The following is a 20,914-nucleotide window of genomic DNA, read 5'->3' as shown; positions in this document are numbered from 1 at the left end:
GAGAACCCACAGGACTACATGGTAATGTGCTGTTACTCACGCCCTATTGGGCCTCTTTTCCGGGACTTCGTTCCGGCTTTGGTCCTTCCAATCAAGGACACGCCACCACCTGGAGCTAAACATAGATTTCAAGGACTCCAGGAACCCCTCCCCACTCCACTCTCTGGGTCGAAAGAATATTTATCCTTTTCTAGTGACACAGGTGCGTCTCCAAGAGATTAAGGAGCATCACACGTAGGCAGGAGCCCTGCCAGGACTAGACTCCTCAGCTGCGACCAACGAGTCTTGCTTTATTCTAAGCTATCATTTTTTCATGTGCTGACTACATGCCAGACATTTTACCTGTATTATCTCATTTTGTTCTCCCAAAAGCCGTGCCAGGGAATTCCTATCCCCCATTTAACGCACGAGGAAACAGAAACTTGGAAGTTACTGCCCGAGGTTACCCAGCAGGGACAGAAGGAGAGACAGGGGGACTTGAACGCCTGTCTGTCCCACTCGCGGCACCTCTTCCCACAGCTCTGCCCCCAGAGTCTCCAAACCGAGACCCATCCTGACCCACTTCCCAGGAGGCCCTGGTGTAGCCCGTGCCCATGACACAGAGTGGATGGCCGATTAGAGAAAGGTCACCCACTACCTCTGAGTTCAGGGTTCCTCCATCCCCCGGAACATCCCCAGGCTTCTCAGCCTCCCCCTCGCAAACATCACTCCCACATTAAAAAAATACAACCGCAGCGCTTCATGGGTCATCTAGGTCACAGTAGGTGTTAAGGTGGCCTCTGAGTGCTCTTCTTGGGAGCAAGCATATGAAGAAGCAAGAAACGTGCCTCCAGACAAGCAGCCCAGAGAGAAAAGCTACTGTGCCAAGTGTCCCCAGCAAGTTTGTGGTGACCCGGAGGGCTCTGGCGTCTTGAAGGGGGCCCCAGCTGCTCTGTGGGCTTTCCTTCTGCCCCAGCCCATCTGACTGGCCACAGAGCCCACGCAGTCCCTGCGTAAGGAGTGGGGCTTTCTGGAGGGAAACAGGCCAAGGCCTGGAAGCAGTTGAGGACGGAGATGACATGGTATTTAGCATGACAGTGGTGTCCCTGGCCCCAAGTGAGGGCCGAGGCGGGTTAGTTCAGTGGCCACAGTGAGCGAAGGTTTTTATAAACATAACCTAATTGTATTACTTCAAAGTCCTGAAGCTTATTGTCCTGCTTAATGATGTGTCACGTTATTTATAGGGTAGGACAATGAGACTTCTATTGATTTAATGCACCTCCTTAAAGACCGTCATTGTCGCAGCCATAAAAAACAGAGCTATTCCCAGACAACTCAATTATGTCCCCCAAGTCTATAAACCACCCTGTGCCCCACACAGTTGCACACAGGAGGCAGGGAGGGGGTGAGACCACGGTGGGGGGTGCAAGCCCTGGGGGCAAGAGGAAAGGTTCTGGAGATGGCAAAGGCAGGCGCACTAGGGCCAGCATGCAAAGCCCTGGATAGGGAGCATGGAGCAGCACCCCACTTTGTCTTGGACCCCCCCACAGTGGAGCTCAGTGACACTCAGCAAGCTTCCTCCTCCCTCTGGGCCTTAATTTTTTCAACTGCAAACTTGGAGTGCTAAGTCCAGGGAGACTCATAAGGTCTCTTGTGGCTCCCACAGTCTATGGTTTAAGTTGATTTGGTTCCTTAGATGGGGGGGGCTGGGCCATGTAAAGAAGGTGGGGAGCACATTTTTAACACTGCTCCCCACCCTTTCTGTCCATCGAGAGCTCTCCTTTCTCAATTACCGGATAACAATAATGGTAACAGGAAGCCATCGTCACCCTGCTACTTACTAGCTGTGTATCTATGGGCACTTGGCTTGGTGTGGTTGAGACTCACCTTCTCCCCTGTGAAATGGGGATGTGAATACACCGGCCTGTTAACATACGCAAGGCAGGGAGGGAATATTTCTGTCTTCCCCAAAATGCTGTGACAGTTAACTGCTTCCCTTTCGTGTGGAAGGTGGACAGGAATGGCTACTTAAGCGCCCATTTCACAGAAGGGAAAAACTGAGGTGGGAAGGGAATGACGCTCCCAAGGTGAGTGGCAGGGACTGGTCTCCCCCATCTAGCCCGAGGAATACAATTCTGATTACAAGCTGAGGCTTCCAGGACATACGATCTGGTGACCCTCCCTGAGAATAGAAGCTTCTCCATGGGAGAGACAGGAAACTGTCCCCTCAGACTCAAAGTGAGCCCTACCAGAACAGCCGGAGCTTCTCTTGGGCTCTTCCCAGAAGCCTGGAGAGAAGGAGCTGTCAAGGAGACGCCACTCCCATCCCTCCAACATTTCCCCCATGGTGGTTTCAGAGGAGAGAGCCGGAAACAAGGAACCTGCTGTACGAGGCAGGAGTGTTGGAGTCCAGCCCACTACCTTAGGGTCTCAGAAAAGGCCTGAACTGAAAGAATCCTGAGATATCATCACACAGCCCCTCATCCTGTCCGGGGGGAAACTGAAGCCCAGAGAGGGGCAGGGAGTGCCAAAGGCCACACAACTTCGGCATGGCCGAGCCAGGAGCTAGCTTGTCGGAGCCTTACCTTTCTGGTACTGGAGCCACAGCTGCTGCTGGACCTTCTTGCTGGGGAAGTGGATGACGCAGGTGAGCTCGGAGCCGTAAAGGGCCTCTGCGATGTAGTGGGAGCCGTAGTGCTGGATGAAGGACAGCAGCTCCTCCCGACTGCTCTCCCTGGTCAGGATCTTGAGGACGTTGGTGAAGCCTGCACGGAGGAGGAGGACGTGGAGGTGGTCAGATCTGGGAGGCCGGTGGCTGGCGAATTATAAGAGGCCAGGGGCTCTCTCCAGCCTGGGGCTGGTGTCACCCCACAATCAGCCTGGGGGCTGGCATCATCTGAAGGGGCACAGCAACCTCGCCTTGCTCGCAGAGCAAAGGTTGCTCTTCTGGTAGACGCACAAGACACTACAACCAAGAGGGAACCAACAGCACAGGAAGGCCTCAAGCTTGGTGACCAAGGCCACGGGACCTGAAAGTCGCTGTCAGGAAATCAAAGCTGACGTCTGTCCCTAGCAACTAATGGGCACCAAGCACACCGCCTGCTGTTTCCCCCACTGGTTCCAATTTAGCCTCAGCCCCAATGCTGCAACCCCCACTGTGGATGAGCAAGTCAAAGCTCAGACTCTGGATGGTTTCCTTGGCCCCCCGGCCAGAGGAGCTCAATCTCCAACCCCCTTCTGTTCTCACTCCAAAATATATGCATTTTCCACCGCACCCAATCACCCAGGGCATGAACTGCCCACAGCGGGAGCCCAGGGGCTGCCCCGACCCCAGATCAGCAAATAGTCCTGGGATCGGATCCCTGGCTTGGCTTCCGAGAACACTACTTCCCTTTCTGCCTCTGCCTCCCTGGAACAGTGGTATGTTCTGGCTCCTGACTTTGTAAAGGGCCTCCCTGCTGCTGTATTGCCCTTAGTCCTGTGCCAAGAAGACCTAGGTCATCAGGGCCTAGCATGGGACCTGCAAAGCCATCACTCCCCACTGCATTCCTTCCTCCAACTGGCGGGTCACCAAGCTGTTCTTCCAAGAGCCTTAAGACGTGCCTGAGCTCCTTCCTGCTACCAATGACCAGCCTACCAATGACCTTACCTGGTATTCCAGGCCTCCAAGGGCATCTCCAGTGAGCCTCCTACATCAGGCTTTACATCCAGCCAAATCAGCTTTTTTCGGTCTCCTAAATATGACCTGAATTTCCACCATCCTTTCTTCATTCACAGTCCCCAAACTGCAGCCTGCATACACATACACATCCCCGTTCACCGGAAATGGCCTCCCCAACTCTTCCCTAAGTCATTCCTATGCTCTAAGGCTCCAGAAAGCCATCCTCACCTTCCCAAGAAGCTGTTCACACAATCCTGGCCAGGGGCACCTATGCTTTGCACCTTCAGTAGACACTACCTTGAACGCAGAAGCTCTATTCCGCTGGTCTTTGACGGTGCACGTGCACCCTTCCCCACCCCCGCCCTAACCAGGTACAAGAGCACAGTTCCTGGGACACGGCGGCAACACCAACCACCATTATCCCGCGAGCAGTGGATTCTGTGTCACATCAAAGTAAACTGTAAGAGAGCAAGCACGCTCTCCTTCAACATTAAACATGAACTCCAATTTGCCAACATTTGATTTACAAGGGGGTTCTCAAGAGCATCATCATTGATTAATTAAAGCTGATACACCTTTGTAAATCTAACAGATACACTGCAGTCTGATTCGCAAGTGAGGTGCGAGGGTGTGGGAGGTGGGCAAAACAGAAACACGCCTCAAAGCATGGGTGTTTCATTAGGACAGCCCCTCTCCACCAATCTGTTAATGTGCACAACCGGGTAATTAATACAGCCGTGTTAATGATGAGACTGTTTCTCTTAAGTAGTAAATGACAACACCATGGAGAGGACCTGTGGCTCTTTCTCCAGGCAGATAAAACTGCAATTGAATCCCTGCTCTCTGGGTGCCGGGGTGGCTCAGTTGGTCAAGCAATTGCCTTCAGGTCATGATCCTGGAGTCCTGGAGTCCTGGAATCGAGTCCTGCATCGAGCTCCCTGCATGGCAGGGAGTCTGCTTCTCCCTCTGACCCTCCCCTTCTCATGCTTTCTCTCTCTCTCAAATAAATAAAATCTTAAAAAACAACAACAACAACAAAAAAAACCCCCTGCTCTCCTCCTCCTGTTTGGCCACTTACTAGCTGTGTGACCTTGGGGAAGTTACTTAACCTCTCTGACCTTCAGTTTCCTTATCTGAAAAAAGTATGGGATAAACGAAGTCTTCCTCGTAGAACCAATGGACGTCCTAAGATATGAAACATTATAAAGTGCTTGGCCAATGTCCGCAGTAATTACTATTTGTACTTCCCATATGGGAGAGTCCTCTGATTCCTGGGCTAAGAGGGTTTCATGTTGCTCACAAACCAAATGATACTGAAAAAGAGAAGATAAGTAATGTGCTCACAAATACAGAGGAAGCACCTAGACAATAACCCAGTGGCAGGGTTATGAGGAAGAGCCAGGGTAAAACACCCCATCTTTCCAGAGTCCTTCACTCATTCCGAATTTTTCAGTTTTCATTCCTTTATCAAACAAGACTACCTACCCTGTGTTGATTCTCTGTTACAGAGACTATAGGAATACAAGATACAGGGATATGGAAATGACCTGTGATTCTTGGGTCAGTGGGGGAACATACACGGCTCAGACGTGAATCAAGCCTACAAGTGCATTCATACAGTCTGCTTGCACAGACTTCCTTGAGTTATTCTGGGGGAAGTGGAGAGTGCAGCAGGGGTCCCTCAGTATTGCAGGACTACCCCAGCGTTCCCTGGGCAAGGAGATCCAGGCAGAGGGAATAGCATGTGCAAAGTCACAGAGGCATGAAAGAACATGTCCCATTCTGAGAATTACAAATTGTGCTCATCATCTGACACACAGGATATGGACAGGTGGAGTGGGGGCCGTGTGTGTGTGTCTGCATCTTGGAGGGTTGTGTGTTACTGCTGTATAGGAGATGGGTAGGAAAGGAAATCATCCAGAAGAGACCAGAAGAACTTACGATCCATAAGCCTGAAATATATGGAACATAAATGTGACTTAGATTGTCATTTACCCCCTCTCCCATTCACTCTTCCCTGAACTGCTATGGTGCCCCTTCCTCCAGGAAGCCCTTCTTGACTCCTCAGGACAGCTCCCCGCTCTGGGGTTCCACTGTCTCACTATTGCATAGAACCTACCTCAGTGTGAGGATGTCCCCGTCTGCTTGTCCACCCACCCTCCCCGTGAGCTCCTTCATGGTAGGGAAGGCTGGGCCTCAGTCCCTCCGCATCCCCAGCCCAGGGTCTGGCACAGCACAAGCCCTCAGGAACATGTGCTGGATTAGCGCCAGCCCCGTGGCTGGCCTGGAGGTGGTCCTCACCTGCGGAGAGGGTGATGGTGTTGAGCTTCACACGGTAAAGGTTGCTTCGGACCCGCCACTGCTGCACCATAGGGTAACCCATGGCCTCATCATACCTGACATCTCCTGCAGGGCAGAAAGAGAAGGTCATGGGAGGCCAGCATTTACAGAACACTCACCAAAACTGGGCTCTGCAGAATGGCCACTGGTTCTAAACAAGCGGGCGCTCAGCCTTCACGTGCAGGCTCTCATTGGAACCAACAGCTTTACCTGGTCCTGCCTCCAGATTTCTTCCCAGCCTCTGATCTCAACCCCAGCCTGCTTTTTCTCTTCCCAACAGCTTGCAAGCAAGCCAGAGTAGATTTATCATTCTGCTTACCCCTGCAGGCAACCCGCCATGCGTCATTAGACGGCTCCGTGCCTCAGTTTCCCCTTCGGATACTATGGCAACCTATGCTGACGTTACTTCACAGGTGCATTGTGAGATTTGAATAAGGCCACAGTGGAAGTGGAAGTCTTGCAGCATGCAGAATGGGGGTCAGCAAACCACAGCCCGTCCTCCACGTACCCCCTCTCAATGACAGCAGAGATGAGCTGCTGCGTGCAGAGCCTAGCGCCTTTAGGATCTGGTCCTTTGTGTTTGCTGACCCCTGTGTGGACCACTGTTTCCTAACATGGAAACATGGGATGCACATAGGGATCTCCTGAGATACATGTGCTCATATAGAAAAGCTCACATTTCAAGTAAGACTGAGTTAAAGTGAAAAAAGATTTTTTAAAAATCTGTATAATTTCTAAGCACCTTATCTAGATTATTATGCATTCTAAAGCTCTATGAAGGTAGTGGTGTAGAGTGTTTTGCAAACTTTTTCAACCGAGGAATCCTGTTTTTCCAGAGGGTTCACTGGAACGCATGTTCCATGGAAAGTATTTTGGGAAACACAGGTATAGACAAAGAATAAACAAAGACAAAAACAACACAATGTTAGCAAGCAGTTAACTCTGGGTGGTGGGGGTATCAACGATTCTTGTTTACTGATTTATATTCATCTGCATTTTCTAGATTTTCTGCTCTAAGCATTGAAAACTCTCTTTGTTTACAATCAGGAAGAAATGCATGAAAAGGAAATGCTAGTCACATCAGCAGTTAATATTGTTGTTTTGTATCCTCTGCAAATGGCAGGCACATTTTCTGTCCTTTTCTCTTGTCCCCTGGTGAGGAGGCACTTAAAGAGATATTTGATACCAAGATGAAAATGAGAATCTCATTCTAACAAATGATTTCTTCCTGGACGTTCCTGCAGTATTAAAGTTGTCCATTACTGTCAACTTTTTTTTTTTAATTTTTTTCCCTCCTTAGCCTTTTCAGGAATAACGTAATTTTTTTTAGAAGCTTTCATTTTAAAGTAAAATATTCATGATCTCCAAATATATGTCTACTGGAGCGAAGTTGTTTTGTTATAAATATGTCCTCTCCGTTTATCTGCTCTGCCTGTCCCATCCTTCCCCTAGAAAGGCTGGGAAGGGAAGGAGAACGGGTTGGGGAGGAAGGACAGGCCATGTTTTGAGTCAGGGAGGAGAAACCAGATTGCACAGGATGGCCAAATGCTTGCGGCCCAGTAGCCTCTGCCCCATCCTTTGTGCTGGTCCTGATGCACGGCAGGCTTGGTGTGGGTATTGGCAACCGGGGCCTATCCTCAGAGAGGGCAGCAGAACAGTCTGATGGAGGCTATGGGTACCATTCATTCACTGGGTGGCATGATGTCCAAACGAAAAAACCAGGCTACCCCTTTTGATTACCAAGACATATATAAAGCCATCATCTCTGCCCCTTATCCCCCCATAACTGGTCATCACTCCACCCGTCACTTCTCTCCAACCCTGGTCCTTCCTGAATTCCAGCCTGGAATCTCCTCCAGTGGAATGCCAGCATCCTGAGGTTGAGGCCATGGTCTTTATTATTCTCACTCCTGCAGAGCCTGGAACAGAGCCTGGTACAAAATAATAGGCTCCAAACAAATGCCGATCTGCTGGCTCACCTGCTTACCTGCATCCTCGTCCCCATCCTAGGCCCATCCCTAGTCCTTACTCATCCTTGACCCCCACCTTACCCGACCCTATCTTAGATCTCCGCCAAAGATGAGGGACAAAATGAGGGAGGTATTTTTCCTGGTAATTATTATTTTTTAATTCTAGAAATCCAACAGTGTCTTTATTAGGATGCCTCCCAAGATCCTTAAATCAAAACAAATAATCCTAATACAGAACCACAGTGCACTAAGCATTTTATACCCACAGTCTCCAGTGTCGCCTAATGCTGATAAAGAACTGAAACCCCCTATTTCAGAAGAAGAAACAGAAGCTCAGAGGAGAAAGAGCTCAAGGACACACAAAGATCTGTGACAAATCCAGGGTCCTTCCCATTGGAGCACAGCACCTCCCCATGGACCATGGTGCTATCTGCTTTAAGGGGTGGTGAGCTCCCCATGACTGGGTGTATCCAAGAACCATTACTCAGTAGGGCTATTACGGACCTGATTTCTCCATTGCTAAGGAGGATTAGACTAGACGCCCTTCACAGTCCCTGTCAGCTCTGAAATTCTGCGATCTTATGAAAATTAAGGAAGGCACAGCAGGTTTTGGCAGATTTTGCAAAGCACTTTTATTCCTGTGATTTCATTTGATCTACATCTGGGCCCCCTTTTTTTTCTTTTTTTTTTAATTATTTATTTATTTCTTATTTTTTATAAACATATAATGTATTTTTATCCCCAGGGGTACAGGTCTGTGAATCGCCAGGTTTACACACTTCACAGCACTCACCATAGCACATACCCTCCCCAATGTCCATAATCCCACCACCCTCTCCCTCCCCCCCCCAACAAACCCTCAGTTTGTTTTGTGAGATTAAGAGTCACTTATGGGGGGCGCCTGGGTGGCTCAGTGGATTAAGCCGCTGCCTTCGGCTCAGGTCATGATCTCAGGGTCCTGGGATCGAGCCCCACATCAGGCTCTCTGCTCTGCAGGGAGCCTGCTTCCTCCTCTCTCTCTGCCTGCCTCTCTGCCTACTTGTGATCTCTCTCTCTGTCAAATAAATAAATAAAATCTTTAAAAAAAAAAAAAAGAAAATGTATAAAAAAAAAAAAAGAGTCACTTATGGTTTGTCTCCCTCCCAATCCCATCTTGTTTCATTTATTCTCCTCCTATCTCCCTAACCCCCCATGTTGCATCTCCACGTCCTCATATCAGGGAGATCATATGATAGTTGTCTTTCTCTGATTGACTTATTTCACTAAGCATGATACCCTCTAGTTCCATCCACGTCGTCGCAAATGGCAAGATTTCATTTCTTTTGATGGCTGCATAGTATTCCATTGTGTATATATACCACATCTTCTTTATCCATTCATCTGTTGATGGACATCTAGGTTCTTTCCATAGTACAATACAATAGTATTGTAGACATTGCTGCTATAAACATTCGGGTGCACGTGCCCCTTCGGATCACTATGTTTGTATCTTTAGGGTAAATGCCCCATCTGGGCCCTTTTTGAAGGAGGACAGGTCAAGAAGCGGATGGAGGGTCATTGACATGGCATCAGCTTTGGGGTCAAGACCCAGTGGGCTTTAATCCTGACTCAACAACAGATTAGTCATGTGAACTTGGACTAATTAAATGATTTCTTTAATCCGTTTCAAGGGGGACAATAACCCTCACAGGGTTACATGTAGATTCAGACACACAGGGTGCATGGCCTCTGGGAGACCCTCGACACACATGGGTCTTTCTGCCCTGTCTGTGCCTCTTTACAGGAAAGGCTCATGGAGCTTCCAAGTGCTAGCAAGCAGCAGAAGGGGCTTCCCTGGGGGTCAGTTTCCCTCTTGGTGAGACGTCCGTCATTCGTCGGGGGCCACTCTCCCTGGGCTGTGGTTGAGATACCAAGTACTGTATCACCAAAGCAGAGCCAGGGCCCGCACATCTTAAGAAAATCTCTCCACAAAGGACAGGAGAGGAACTGGGAGAAGATAAGGGGGAGCAGAAGGGCATCCTGGGTGGGACAGAAGACAGGGAGCCCCAGGAGGGCCTGCAGAAGGTAGCTTCCCTGTGAGGGGGCGGGCAAGGAGAGAGGGGGTAGGGGTGGAGAGCTGAAGAGCCAATGGAAAGGGCAGAGACCTGAAGCCATGGCACCTGATTCTTATCCTGGCCCCTCTCTGAGTCTAGATTCCTCATCTCTAAAAAGGGACGGTACCCACCCCCCAAGTTGGCTCAGTGCCCATGTTCAAATTTGAGCTGTGTAACAAACACTTTCAAGTAAGACAGGCTCCCGGTGGAGGGGTCCAGTGATTTTGCTTTAGAATAATGTAAAAATAAACCTAGTGAAATAAGCCAGACACAGAAAGACAAATACTGCGTGATCATACTTTTATGTAGAATCAAGAGGTCGGACTCCTAAGAGCAGAGAGTAGAAAGCCTGGGGACGTGGGGAGGTGTGAGTCACGGGGTCCAAAGGTCCAGTGATGTGGGATGAAGAGGTTCTGTGGGGCTGAGGCACAGCACGGTGACTACGGTCAAAATCCCGGAAAACTGCTGAAAGCCAATCCGGCCCAGCTCTGATGCTGGAGTCTCAGAGAAGCCCCCCAGCTTTGCACAGCCCATAACAGGAGCCCCCCAGCCAGCAGCAAGTCCCTTTGGCCTTCTGTCCCTCGGGAAGGAGGAGGCCTGGATAGGCCCGTCTGGGATGTGGGGAGGCACCTGAAGAAGCCAGGTGTGCGGTGAGAGAGGCTAGGGGAGGTCCAGCAGGTGTGTCTTACCAGTGAGTAGCTGGAGGTCCGGGAGGGGCTCGGAGAGGACGCCCCGACACTGCTCCTCCACCGGCAGAGGGATCACCAGCAGCCCATCGGCCAGCTGAGGGAAGTCCTTGATGAAGTTGTTCTCCCTGTGGAGAGGAGCACAGAGACTGCCAAGTGAGGGCGTGGAGGCCGCTGGGGGCTGCAGGGTAGGAGGGCAGTGAGCTTGGCATCAGCACGGAGACACTCAGGAGAGGGTGCACATCCTTGCTGCCGTGCGTCCGGCTGCCCCAGTCCCGCCTCAGAGAACCGGGTGCTAACGGCAGGCTCTAGAATCTGGCAGGCTTGGGCTCAGAATCTTGGCCCGCCGTGTACTGGCCGTGCAGTCTGGGGGAAACTCCCGCTCCTCAGAACCCTGATCTCCTTGCTATAAAGTGAGATCTCGGGGTAGTTGTAAACACTTAATGGGATAAAGCTGCCGATTGCTTAAGATGCAGTCTGATGCTCTACAAACTGTGTATTTGGTGCTAAACATCCCCTTGCGTAAGCAATGGTGAGCCAGAACGTGAGGGAACCGAGAAGAGCATGGAGTGTGTGCAGAGAAAGGGGCAGAAAGGCTTGAAAGAACAGGTGGGTGTTCAAGTGGAAAGGTCCTAAGGGATCTTTTGGATCAGACTCCTCTTTTACGGATAGGGAAACTGAGGCCCAGAGAAGAGGAATGACCTGCTCCCAGAACCTCTCCCCCATCCCAGGCTAGTGTTCTTTCTCCTGTTCTAATCTCTTCAGGGGCCTCTAATCCTTCCTTATAATGCCATCCCAAGAAACTCTGTTTCCAAGACAGTCCTTAGGGTGACCTCACAGAACTGAACGCTGAACAAAGGTAGTCTTTAGGGCAGGTGGGTTAGTAATAAGGCATCATATGGAGGCAGATTTCAATCTTTTACACAACAGACCCGCCTCCAAATAGAACAGCCTGCCAGGAGAGGTGGTGAGCGTCCCGTTCCTGAGAGTGTGCAAGGAGGGAAACGGACAGCCACTTGGTATGCAGGTATTGGAGGCATTTCCGTGTTAACATCTGACTTTTGAGGTCCTTTCATGTTCAGGGACCCTCAGATTTTGAGACAGTAATTACAGTCTGGAAAAGAGGAGGAGAGGGAGGAGAAGAACAAAGGGAGGAAGATATTTATCACTTCATCGTACACCTTGGAATGGGCACCCTTGAAATGAAAATCAGAAAGAGGAAAACAAAAACAGGGAATGCCAAAACAATGCCTTTGGAGCTTGGATCTCAGGTCCATCGGAAGCAGCTGTGCAGACGTCATGGGGGCCTGGAGCACTTCCTGTCTATACTCCATGTCCCCACGGTGCACACCTCCCCCAGGTACCCATGAAGTGTCCCATGGATTCATTCATTTAGTGAACAGTCAGCCCCCCACGTCTTGACCACTGAGCACCTTGGAGTCCAGAGGAAGAGCCATTATCCCCACCTTCACCATCACCATCATCTCTTACAAAGTTCCAGATCCTTATCATTTACTGGGTCTGGCTAAGCACTTTGCATACACTGTATCATTTCATCTTTACAGCAAGAGAACTGTAGATTATATCCTTTTTGCAGATGATAAAACATGTGGTACCAGGTTAAGAGGAGGTGAGTATTGGGATGTGCCTGGAGGTCTGCTGATTGCCCACTCGGAAAGGTAGGCAGCTGGGCTGGGGAGTGTCTGCTGGGCGTGCGTGTGCATGACTGTGAGTTTCTGGGTCCACACGGGGGACACTGAGGCATGCTATCTCATGTGCCTGTGTGGGAGGACCACTGTCTGTCTGGCAAGCTGTACGTGTTTATGTCTATGTGTGTGTGCCTGTGATCACGGCTTCCCCTAGGTGTCTGTGCTTAGTGTATGATCTGTTTGCAAGCCTGGGTGCGTGGAACAGTAATGTGAACAGAAAGAGAGAGCCTTCTGGAAAAGGGGAGTGCCCTTAAAGGGCCATGTAACACTCGCCAGGGTTTGAGGGACTACGTTTCCTCCTATTTCCTTCTGAGACTGGCCTGTGAGGATACAGATCCTCCCACAAGGATAGGGCCCAGGAGAGGGTGTCCCTCTGCTCTCATCAGCTAAATACATATTCTGTGTGGAGCCCTGAGCTGGATCTAGGGATTCAGAGAGACTGGATTCTTCCCTGGTCCTCTAGACCTTCTCAGCCAACTGGGGGAGACAACAACGGAGCCAAGCAGAACAGCCAGTGGGACCCGGCTATCAGGAACACCAGGTGGGCTGGATGCTTCTGGGACCCTTCCCCATGAGAGAGAGCCATGAATTGATTCATGGGCAGATAAGGTCAGGCATGAGAAGATGCCAACGTCTCTGAAGACTGGGCCCCAGTTCTGCCCACAGCACACCCCAGCTGTACACCTGGAGCAGACCACTCAAACCTCAATTTTCTCACAGGTAAGGTGAGGATCATTAAAGCTGTTCAATCTGCCTTAATGAAATATCATTACCATGATGATAAGAATAGCCATTTGTTGAGCACATACTATGTACCGAGCACCATTCCAGGCACCGTGCATTGGTCCCCTCCCAACCCTGTGAAGCTGATGCCATTAAGACCCTCAGGTTGGAGGTTGCGCAGCACAATGCAGCTGGAGAGCCCAGCTGGCCCCGCAGTTCCCATTCCTCACCACTGCTCAGGTGTAGGGCACTGTCTAGCTGAAAGAGCAGGAGCATGCATGGGGGCCCTGAGCCCAGACAGATCACAGCTGGGAGAAGGAGCTTGCTGCCCATTCTGACCTGACCATACCGGGTGCTCTGTGTCCCTGGAGCTGGGCGCCCTCCCTCAGCCAATGGGGAAGTGGAGGTTCTGAGGTGTGCAGCGCCTTCCGGGACTGGCACAGAGTGCATTTGGGAAGAGGGATTTGAAAGCAAGCTTATGTTTTTCCATTTTACCATCTGGGGGGCTTCATTTCACACCTTCTCTGGCACTGCATTTAAAGACAGAGGCCCCTCTTCACCCCCCCACCCCCCTGTCTTCTGGTTAAGTCAGGCTTCACTCCATGGGTAAATCTGACCCCACAGGACAATGGGAAACAGCACAATGGGCAACCTCAGGCTGGCTCATGATGCCAGTCTTCTTGGGAGAAGGATTCCCCCTCTGAGCTTTCAGGGAGCAGGAAGGATCCTGAGGGAGCGCTTGAGAAGGAGGAGAAGGATGCAGGGGTGGGAGTTCGCAAGCCAGCGTGAAGGCTGGGAGGGAGGGAGGCAGTCACGAAGCAGGGGACGGCAAGGCAGGAAGAGCAAAGTCCGAGGATCATCCCTCAGGACATGGTCCCCTTGTGGCTACTTGGGGATGGTCACGAGTCCTGCACAGCCGCTGCCAGCAGAGGGCGCCCAGGGCCTTCGCATCCGCAGGCTCTCTGGGGGAGGTAACAACACAGAGGGGAAGGGCCACCAAGGGGGATCCACCGACCTGAGAAAGGGATGCGGGACCTGGCTAAATGCAGACAGCAGAAAGTGAATTCAGGTTCTCAGAGCTGTGTGTACATGTGTGTAGAAAATACTATAAGGCAAAAAAAGAAAAAGAAAAAACTATAGGGCAACTAATCCTAATAACAGGAGGACAGGAAGAAGAATGAGTAATATTTATGTATTGATCATCTTGTTCATCATCAGCTACATCCTAGACAGGATGTGTGTGTGCGTGTCTGTGCAGAGGAACTCTAGCAGACAGCTACCGTTACGATTCCCATTTTATAAATAGAAAAAGAGCACTCAGAGGGGTTAGGGAATTTGTCCAGCTTAGGTCCACAGTTAGGAAGTCAGTTAGGAGCCCACAGTTAGGGGCTCCTCATTTAGTGCCCTGCACTCAGTAAGCACACGTTCAAGGGACCAATCCCAAGTCCGTACTCCTGATCACTGGCATAACCCGAGACCAGGCCATTCTGCTGTTCAAGGCCAGAGCGCGTGCACTCTCGTGCCCACGAGGGGTCCGTGTGTGTACATAAGAGCATGCCATGTTTCAAACAGCGACAGGGCCCTATTTCTGTAGACAAACATCTCCCCCAAAGTATCCATGAAAAAGAGTTCGAGCTCGGTTGATGTCTATGAAAAGATTCATCACATTTTAAAAATAGCAGATCCTGGGATCCAGGGACTTGGGAGAACTCTGGGAGTCCGAGGTCTCACTCCTTCCACGGACACTGCTTCAGGTCTCCCATTTGGCAGGGGTTGCTTTGCATCCCAGGGGCCCTGCAGGGGACAGGGAGGTATCCCATTCACGAGGACCAGGGCAGAAGGCAAGCAATGTAGCAAGGTCTGCAAGGCCTTCACATCTGGCCACTGCCTACCCCTCCCGCCACATGTTTTGAGCCCCTGTCCCCTGGTTGTCCAGCTACACTGACTGCCCTTAAGTTCCCCTTGTGGGGCATACTTGCTTCCTACAAAGGGTGCACTGGGGATTTGCCCTCTCTCTCCGGAAAGCCCCCACCCCTGCCCCTTGCACCTACTCATCATTCAGACCACATGTTACTTCCCTATCATTGAGAAATCCACCCGGAGCCAGTTCTCCCACTATGCTCTCCCACAGCATCTGGCTCTTTTCTTCCATGAAGAGCTTCCCAGCTCCTAATGGTAGCTGTGCTCACGGGGACCCTATATGATAGGCACGTGGCCCACTAAACTGTGAGCTCCACGGGGCCAAGACCATGCCTGTCTCCTATATGCCTTCTTGCCAGGGCCTAGCACAGTGCCAAATGCATACAAAGTGAGTGCTCAAAGAATTCTTGGATCTAAGGGATATTGGGAATTTGGGTCTAAAATTTCAGCTCTTCCACATGGAGCTTCAAAACCTACTTTCTTTCTCTTCCTAAGTGCACAGGCAGCCCGGCTCCTACGGAGCTTGGCTAGGAGCCAGGGGCCCCAGCGCGCCCTGAGGTGGCAGGGACCAGAAGGGAAAAGGTGATCTCTCGAAGCAGGGGTGGTCAGACCTCGCACTCTGAAGGAGAGCAGTGTCCGTGTGTACGCTGCACTGGGGCAGAGAAGCAGGGGATGGGCGGGGGCGAGGAACACCAGCAGGAAGCAAGACGCCCAGGTAAAAAAACACCTCCTCTTCATTGTCATCATCTTGATTTCCCCTGTTGGAATAACACCTTCCTGTTACTTTGCCCTCATGCATCCTGTCTGTGATTAGATCCCAGAACTGGCCTTGGGGTCTGGTGGTGGAAAAGGCAAAGGCTCAGAAGTCCTTCAGACATGGAAACAAATGCCGTCTGGCTTTGGGGAATTCAGTTCCATTTTTGAAACCTCAGTGACCTCACCTGCAAAAGCAATGAGTTTGGGACTTGAAGGGGTTGGGAGTAAGATTCGTGCAAAGTTCTCTTGAGCGAGGGTCCCATTTCCCAAATCCCACACTAGATCCTGAATCTCTTTGTGAGCCTCAGGAACTCAAGATAGTGCCTACTCCGTAGAAGCCCCTTAAGTATCAGGCCTCCTCTCCTTCCATGCCATCTGCACCTAACCTCTGAGTGACTCAAGCCTACAGAGCATTTCCACCGAGGATGCACCCTGTCTAGCTTTGCGCTCATCAGCCATGCTGACAAGAATGACAAGCAGGGGAAGCTGGTATCCTCCAACTGCCTCCCTCCCCAGGACTTCCCTCCCTCCTGCCCCAATTTAAGAATATGTGTGAGTGTTTTGGATACATTAATACACAGCCACCAGCAAGCAGGAGCCTGATCACCCCTCAGTTCTGGGGAAATTAGCATTTAAATTGAGGTATTTCAAGGAAGTAAATCATCCCAGAGCCAGCCAGCGCTGTCTGCAGCCTTTCTAAGGGGAAGGAAGACTGGGAGCTGTGGACTGTAGGCTCTTGAGTCTGCAGGGAGTGGTATATGGTTCCTGGCTCTCCCTAGGCTGCCCAAAGCCTCCTCCACCGGTGGCCAAAAGCTCCCCACACCAATGAGGACATCTCTCCCGGTTTAAACTGTGCCCCATCCCTTACCTACAACTAGACTGAGTCTTTCCACCAACTGACAGCAGCGTCTTTGGCTAAGATGTGGTTTCCTCTGTGGTCAATGAGTGGGGACACCTGGTCTCATCTTGGCTCTGTCACTGTCTCACTGTGGGGGGCTGGGGAAGCCACTCCCTACCTCTGGGACTGGGAGGGGTGAACAGCTGGTACAAAATATTTGGGTTTCTCTGAGCCCCAGTTTGAGAGGTGTTGGGCTTGATCCTATAGCCATTCCATAGGTGCTGGAGTCACAGAGCCTGGTATTTAAAATGAGGTTGATGTCTGTCCACGGCTACCTTCATGCCCTGCTCTTCTCCAGGAGCAGTCAGAAACTTGGTTCTCCTGGGAGCTGCTTTTTAATTATGGGTCTTTTTTTACATTCCCTGCTCAAGTGCTAGACTTAAGTCATTCTTGCATTTAGCCATTCATTCATTCATTCAATCATTCAAATATCCAATAAATCTTTGTTATTATGTACCAGGCCTTGGGAATACAATGACAAAACAGACATTCTCTGCCCTTAAGCTCCCCATGCCTAGTAGGAGATACATGTGTACAAATGCTTCTACACATGTGTGTAAATGTGTGCAAGGTGAATAATGGTTTTGAAAAGGTTAAAATGAAACATTTTTCATTCCCCATAAATCATATTTGTCTCTAATACCCGACCTACTAAATCAAAAGCATTCATCCCTTAGGTAGAAGGACAAACACCATTTAGAGAAGAAAGGGGGTTACTGACCAGCTTTGCATCTCAAAGCTGACTTTGCAGTGTCCTGAGCTAGACAAGAGTTTGGAAAGCCAGCCTGTGCCGGAAGTGAAGGTCCCCTTCTGTATCAAAGCCAGGCCTGGCTGACTTAGATCATAGTGTCTTCTTTTAATGTAAGACAGTTCAGGCTATGACCTCAGGGGAGTTCCCACCAGACAGGAAAAGGAAGGAGAAACCCTTCTTTCTGACACCAGCGCTGGGAGGGATTGCTGAGGAGAGAAGGCCAGGGGGCCAGGAGCTCAGACTCAAGGATAGACAACCTCTTTCTGGACTATTAGAAGTCAGTACCCCCTCCCCACCCACCCTAGCCTTGAGGGCAGCGCCTACAAATGCTTAAGATACTAACAAGGGTTTGGGAAATGGCCCAGGGCAGGTAAGTGGGAACACGGGGGGCTGTCATCCCAGATCAGGGATTAGTCTGAGGAGGTGGGGAGCCCCTTTATCCAATAACCCAATGGGAACTCCCATGAGAGGGAAGCAGGAGGTGAACTAGAGGCTGGCAGAAGTAAGCCTCCAATTCCTGCACCCAGAGGGTAGCGAGAAGAAAGTGGACAGGACATCCTAGTACACCCTCCATGCCCCCAAGGAGGCAGGGATGGGGAAGGGTCCCTGAGATTAGAACAAGGGGAATTCAGAGTGTGGGGACCTCATGAATTTGGACTTTGGCAGTGGATTCTTCTCAAAAGACCACCCAAGACCATCCACATCCTAATGGGTTGCCAGTGCAAAGGGGCTCGGAGCCAAGCTCAAGTAAGAAATCATTGAGTGACTCCAGCAAGGACCCAGTGGGCTAAGTTTATACCAAAGTCCTTCTGCTATCTGCAGCCCCTGTGCCCTGCGGCAGAGTGGAGGTGGGGGAGCCAGCTGGGTGAGGAAAAGACAGCGTGGGTCGGGTCCCTAAGGAGCTCAACTTCCAATAGACTAAATAGTTTTCCTAAAGAGGATGGTCTGTATCCTTAGTTGACAATTTGAAATACTTTTTTGCTATCCGCAGAATGGAAAGTTGAGGAAAAGATTGTATCAGTGGTAGAAAAATCAGAAGACTACAGTGTTTTGCATAACTGAGTTGTAGTGATGAAAAAAAATGTTTGAATCTTTAACTGTTTAAAGAGATGGTTAGAGGTTAGAGTGATAAAGTTTAAGACTCAAAAAAGTTTAAGTTTCATAGGGGAGGTACAGAGACCAAGGGAGTAAAGAGGAGGGGTACCTAATACAGATGGGGTAGGGGAGGAAGGCTGTCTGGAGGTGATGAGCCTTGACTGATTGGGAGGGGTTATCCAGGGAAAGAGCAAGAAAAGAAGGTGGGAGTGGGGTCCAGGCAGAAAGAATAGTATGTGCAAAAGTCCAAAGTGCTGTGTGTGTGTGTGTGTGTGTGTGTGTGTCTATGGGAGACGGGAGACGAAGAGAGAGAGAGAGAGAGAGATGGAACACTCAAATGCCACATTCTCAAAATTGAAAGAAGCTAAGATTCAGGATGTAAAAGCATTGAGTAAAAAAGCAAAAATGGGCTGGAGAGGGGCAGATAGCTCAGATCTTGCAAGTCTTCAAAGTGATGCTATGGAACACAGGCTTTCTTCTGAGGGCAAGGACACCCCCATGGCAGGGGTTTCGGCAGGACAGCAATACTATCTGACCAGAGATTTTGAGTCTGGACACAGCCTGGAGGGCAAGCCAAAAAAGGAACAAGGCTAGAGGGAAGTTGACCAGTTACGGGGTTTTGCAGCCACCCAGACCAGCATGGTGGAGAAGCGGTGTGATGGAATATCGAGAAGAGACACAGATTTGAGACCCAGCAAGGAGGCCCTGCATGTACCCTGCTCCTCATCACCCGCTGCGTGCAGTGGGAGTGGAGGCCAACCTGAGCTATGCTAGCAGGACTGACTCCGGGGCCCACCTCCCCTTACAGTGAAACCCCCAGAGCTATCCAGACAACCCTGTTTTCACCTGCCATGGCTGGAGAGCAGACTGCTGTGTCTTGGCCCATCAGGATGCTCTTGCCTTCTTCCTGAGCCTGCCAGCTGGCAGCCCATCTCAGCTCAGCTGCTACATGTGAGACTCACAGGAAGACTGCCAGATCTCCCTAAAATCCCCAGCATTTCGAGCAAGCTTGACCACCTCCAGGGGGAAGCTCCCAGGGCCGCCATCCCCTGCTGGGCAGGATGAAGTTCATGACCCCTACCTTCCATGCTGTTTCTCAGATCATGGGTGCAAAGTTGCTTCACTGGCTCTACAGAGGCCCAGGCACCCCAGGCGATTGTTATCTCAGCTGAGTCTCCCAACAGTGAAGAGCGAGGAGACAAAGGCAAGGGGCAGAGAAGTGACTTAGGTAAAGGCTCCCGGGTTTGCAAGACCAGAACAGGCTACACATCCATATTCTTGATTTCCAGCCCAGAGCTGCTTCCACCTGGCATGTTCTGGAGGGTTGGTAAGAACAGCTACGTTAACCTGCCTAACCCCTTCTGTCTGACCTGTGGGCTCCTGCAAAGCTGGGGCTGCATTTGATTCTTTTTCGTAACCTCCTCTGAGCCCTCTGGAGGGCCCCACAGAGAGGCTTCATGGTGTCATCTTCTCTGGAAGGTATCCCTGAGCCCCTTCTTTGGAAGTGAGGTCCTACTTCCACAGTACCTGATTTGGTCCTGACCGCAGCTTCCAGAAGGCGTGGTTGTTCTCTGCCTGTCTGTTTCCCATTCCAAGCTCTGTAGTTCTCAGCTGCAGGGATCTATTGGGCCGATTACCCTCTGAGCCTTCCTCATCCACACACCATGCTTCCTGGGGCTCCACAACAGCCTGCTATGTGGTCTGCATTCATCCTTATCCCTCCAAGTCATTCACCATCCTGTGCCCAGAATGCTTTTCTAAACTGACGGTCCTAGCTCCCATGTATCATTGGCTCCGGGAATTAGTGTTCTGTTGCTGCTATAACAAATCACCACCAATTTCGTGGCTTACATCAACTTAACACTCGTTATGTTTCTGAAGGTCAGATGTCTGACATGGGTTTTAGGGTTACAGTCAGGTGTCAGCAGGGATGCATGCTTCCTGGAGGCTCCAGAGGAGAAACCACTCCCTTGCCTTTTCAGCTTTTGAGATGGCCCACATTCCTTGGCTCCAGGTCCCCTGCGCCACCATCAGAGCGAGCCAAGGCAAGTCAAGTCCTTCTGGGATCATCCCTCTCTGGCCTCCTCTCTTACCTCCCCCTTCCATTTTAAGGACCCTTAGGATTACATTAGGTCCACATGAATAATCTAGGTGATAATCTCTTTATTTCAAGATTAGCAACTTCATTTCTGCCTACATACCCTTAACCACCTTTGCCACGGAAGGTAATTTATTCACAGGGTCCGGGGAGTAAAACATGGACATCTGGGGGGCATTCTTCTGCCTATCACACTCCATCCCCCCACCCCAGGAGAGCTTTGCTGATGCCTCTC

The 20,914-nt window shown here is 50.6% G+C and overlaps 1 protein-coding gene across 3 annotated transcripts in view; it reads right to left on the bottom strand.

Annotated features, from left to right (window-relative positions):
- ASTN2 (astrotactin 2) overlaps positions 1-20,914 on the bottom strand; it is an 875,241-nt gene that overhangs the window by 237,340 nt on the left and 616,987 nt on the right. For all 3 annotated transcript variants that reach the window (XM_046023052.1, XM_046023053.1, XM_046023054.1), the window contains 3 exons: positions 10,733-10,857; positions 5,942-6,046; positions 2,565-2,744 (listed from right to left, as the gene is read on the bottom strand). In XM_046023052.1, coding sequence (XP_045879008.1) covers positions 2,565-2,744; positions 5,942-6,046; positions 10,733-10,857 — 410 coding nt within the window. The remainder of the gene's footprint in view (positions 1-2,564; positions 2,745-5,941; positions 6,047-10,732; positions 10,858-20,914) is intronic.

This window comes from Meles meles, chromosome 11 (assembly GCF_922984935.1).
Source record: "Meles meles chromosome 11, mMelMel3.1 paternal haplotype, whole genome shotgun sequence".
Lineage (NCBI taxonomy): Eukaryota > Metazoa > Chordata > Mammalia > Carnivora > Mustelidae > Meles > Meles meles.
Note: the sequence above shows the minus strand (reverse complement) of the source record. Positions and strands in the feature narration are given on the sequence as shown.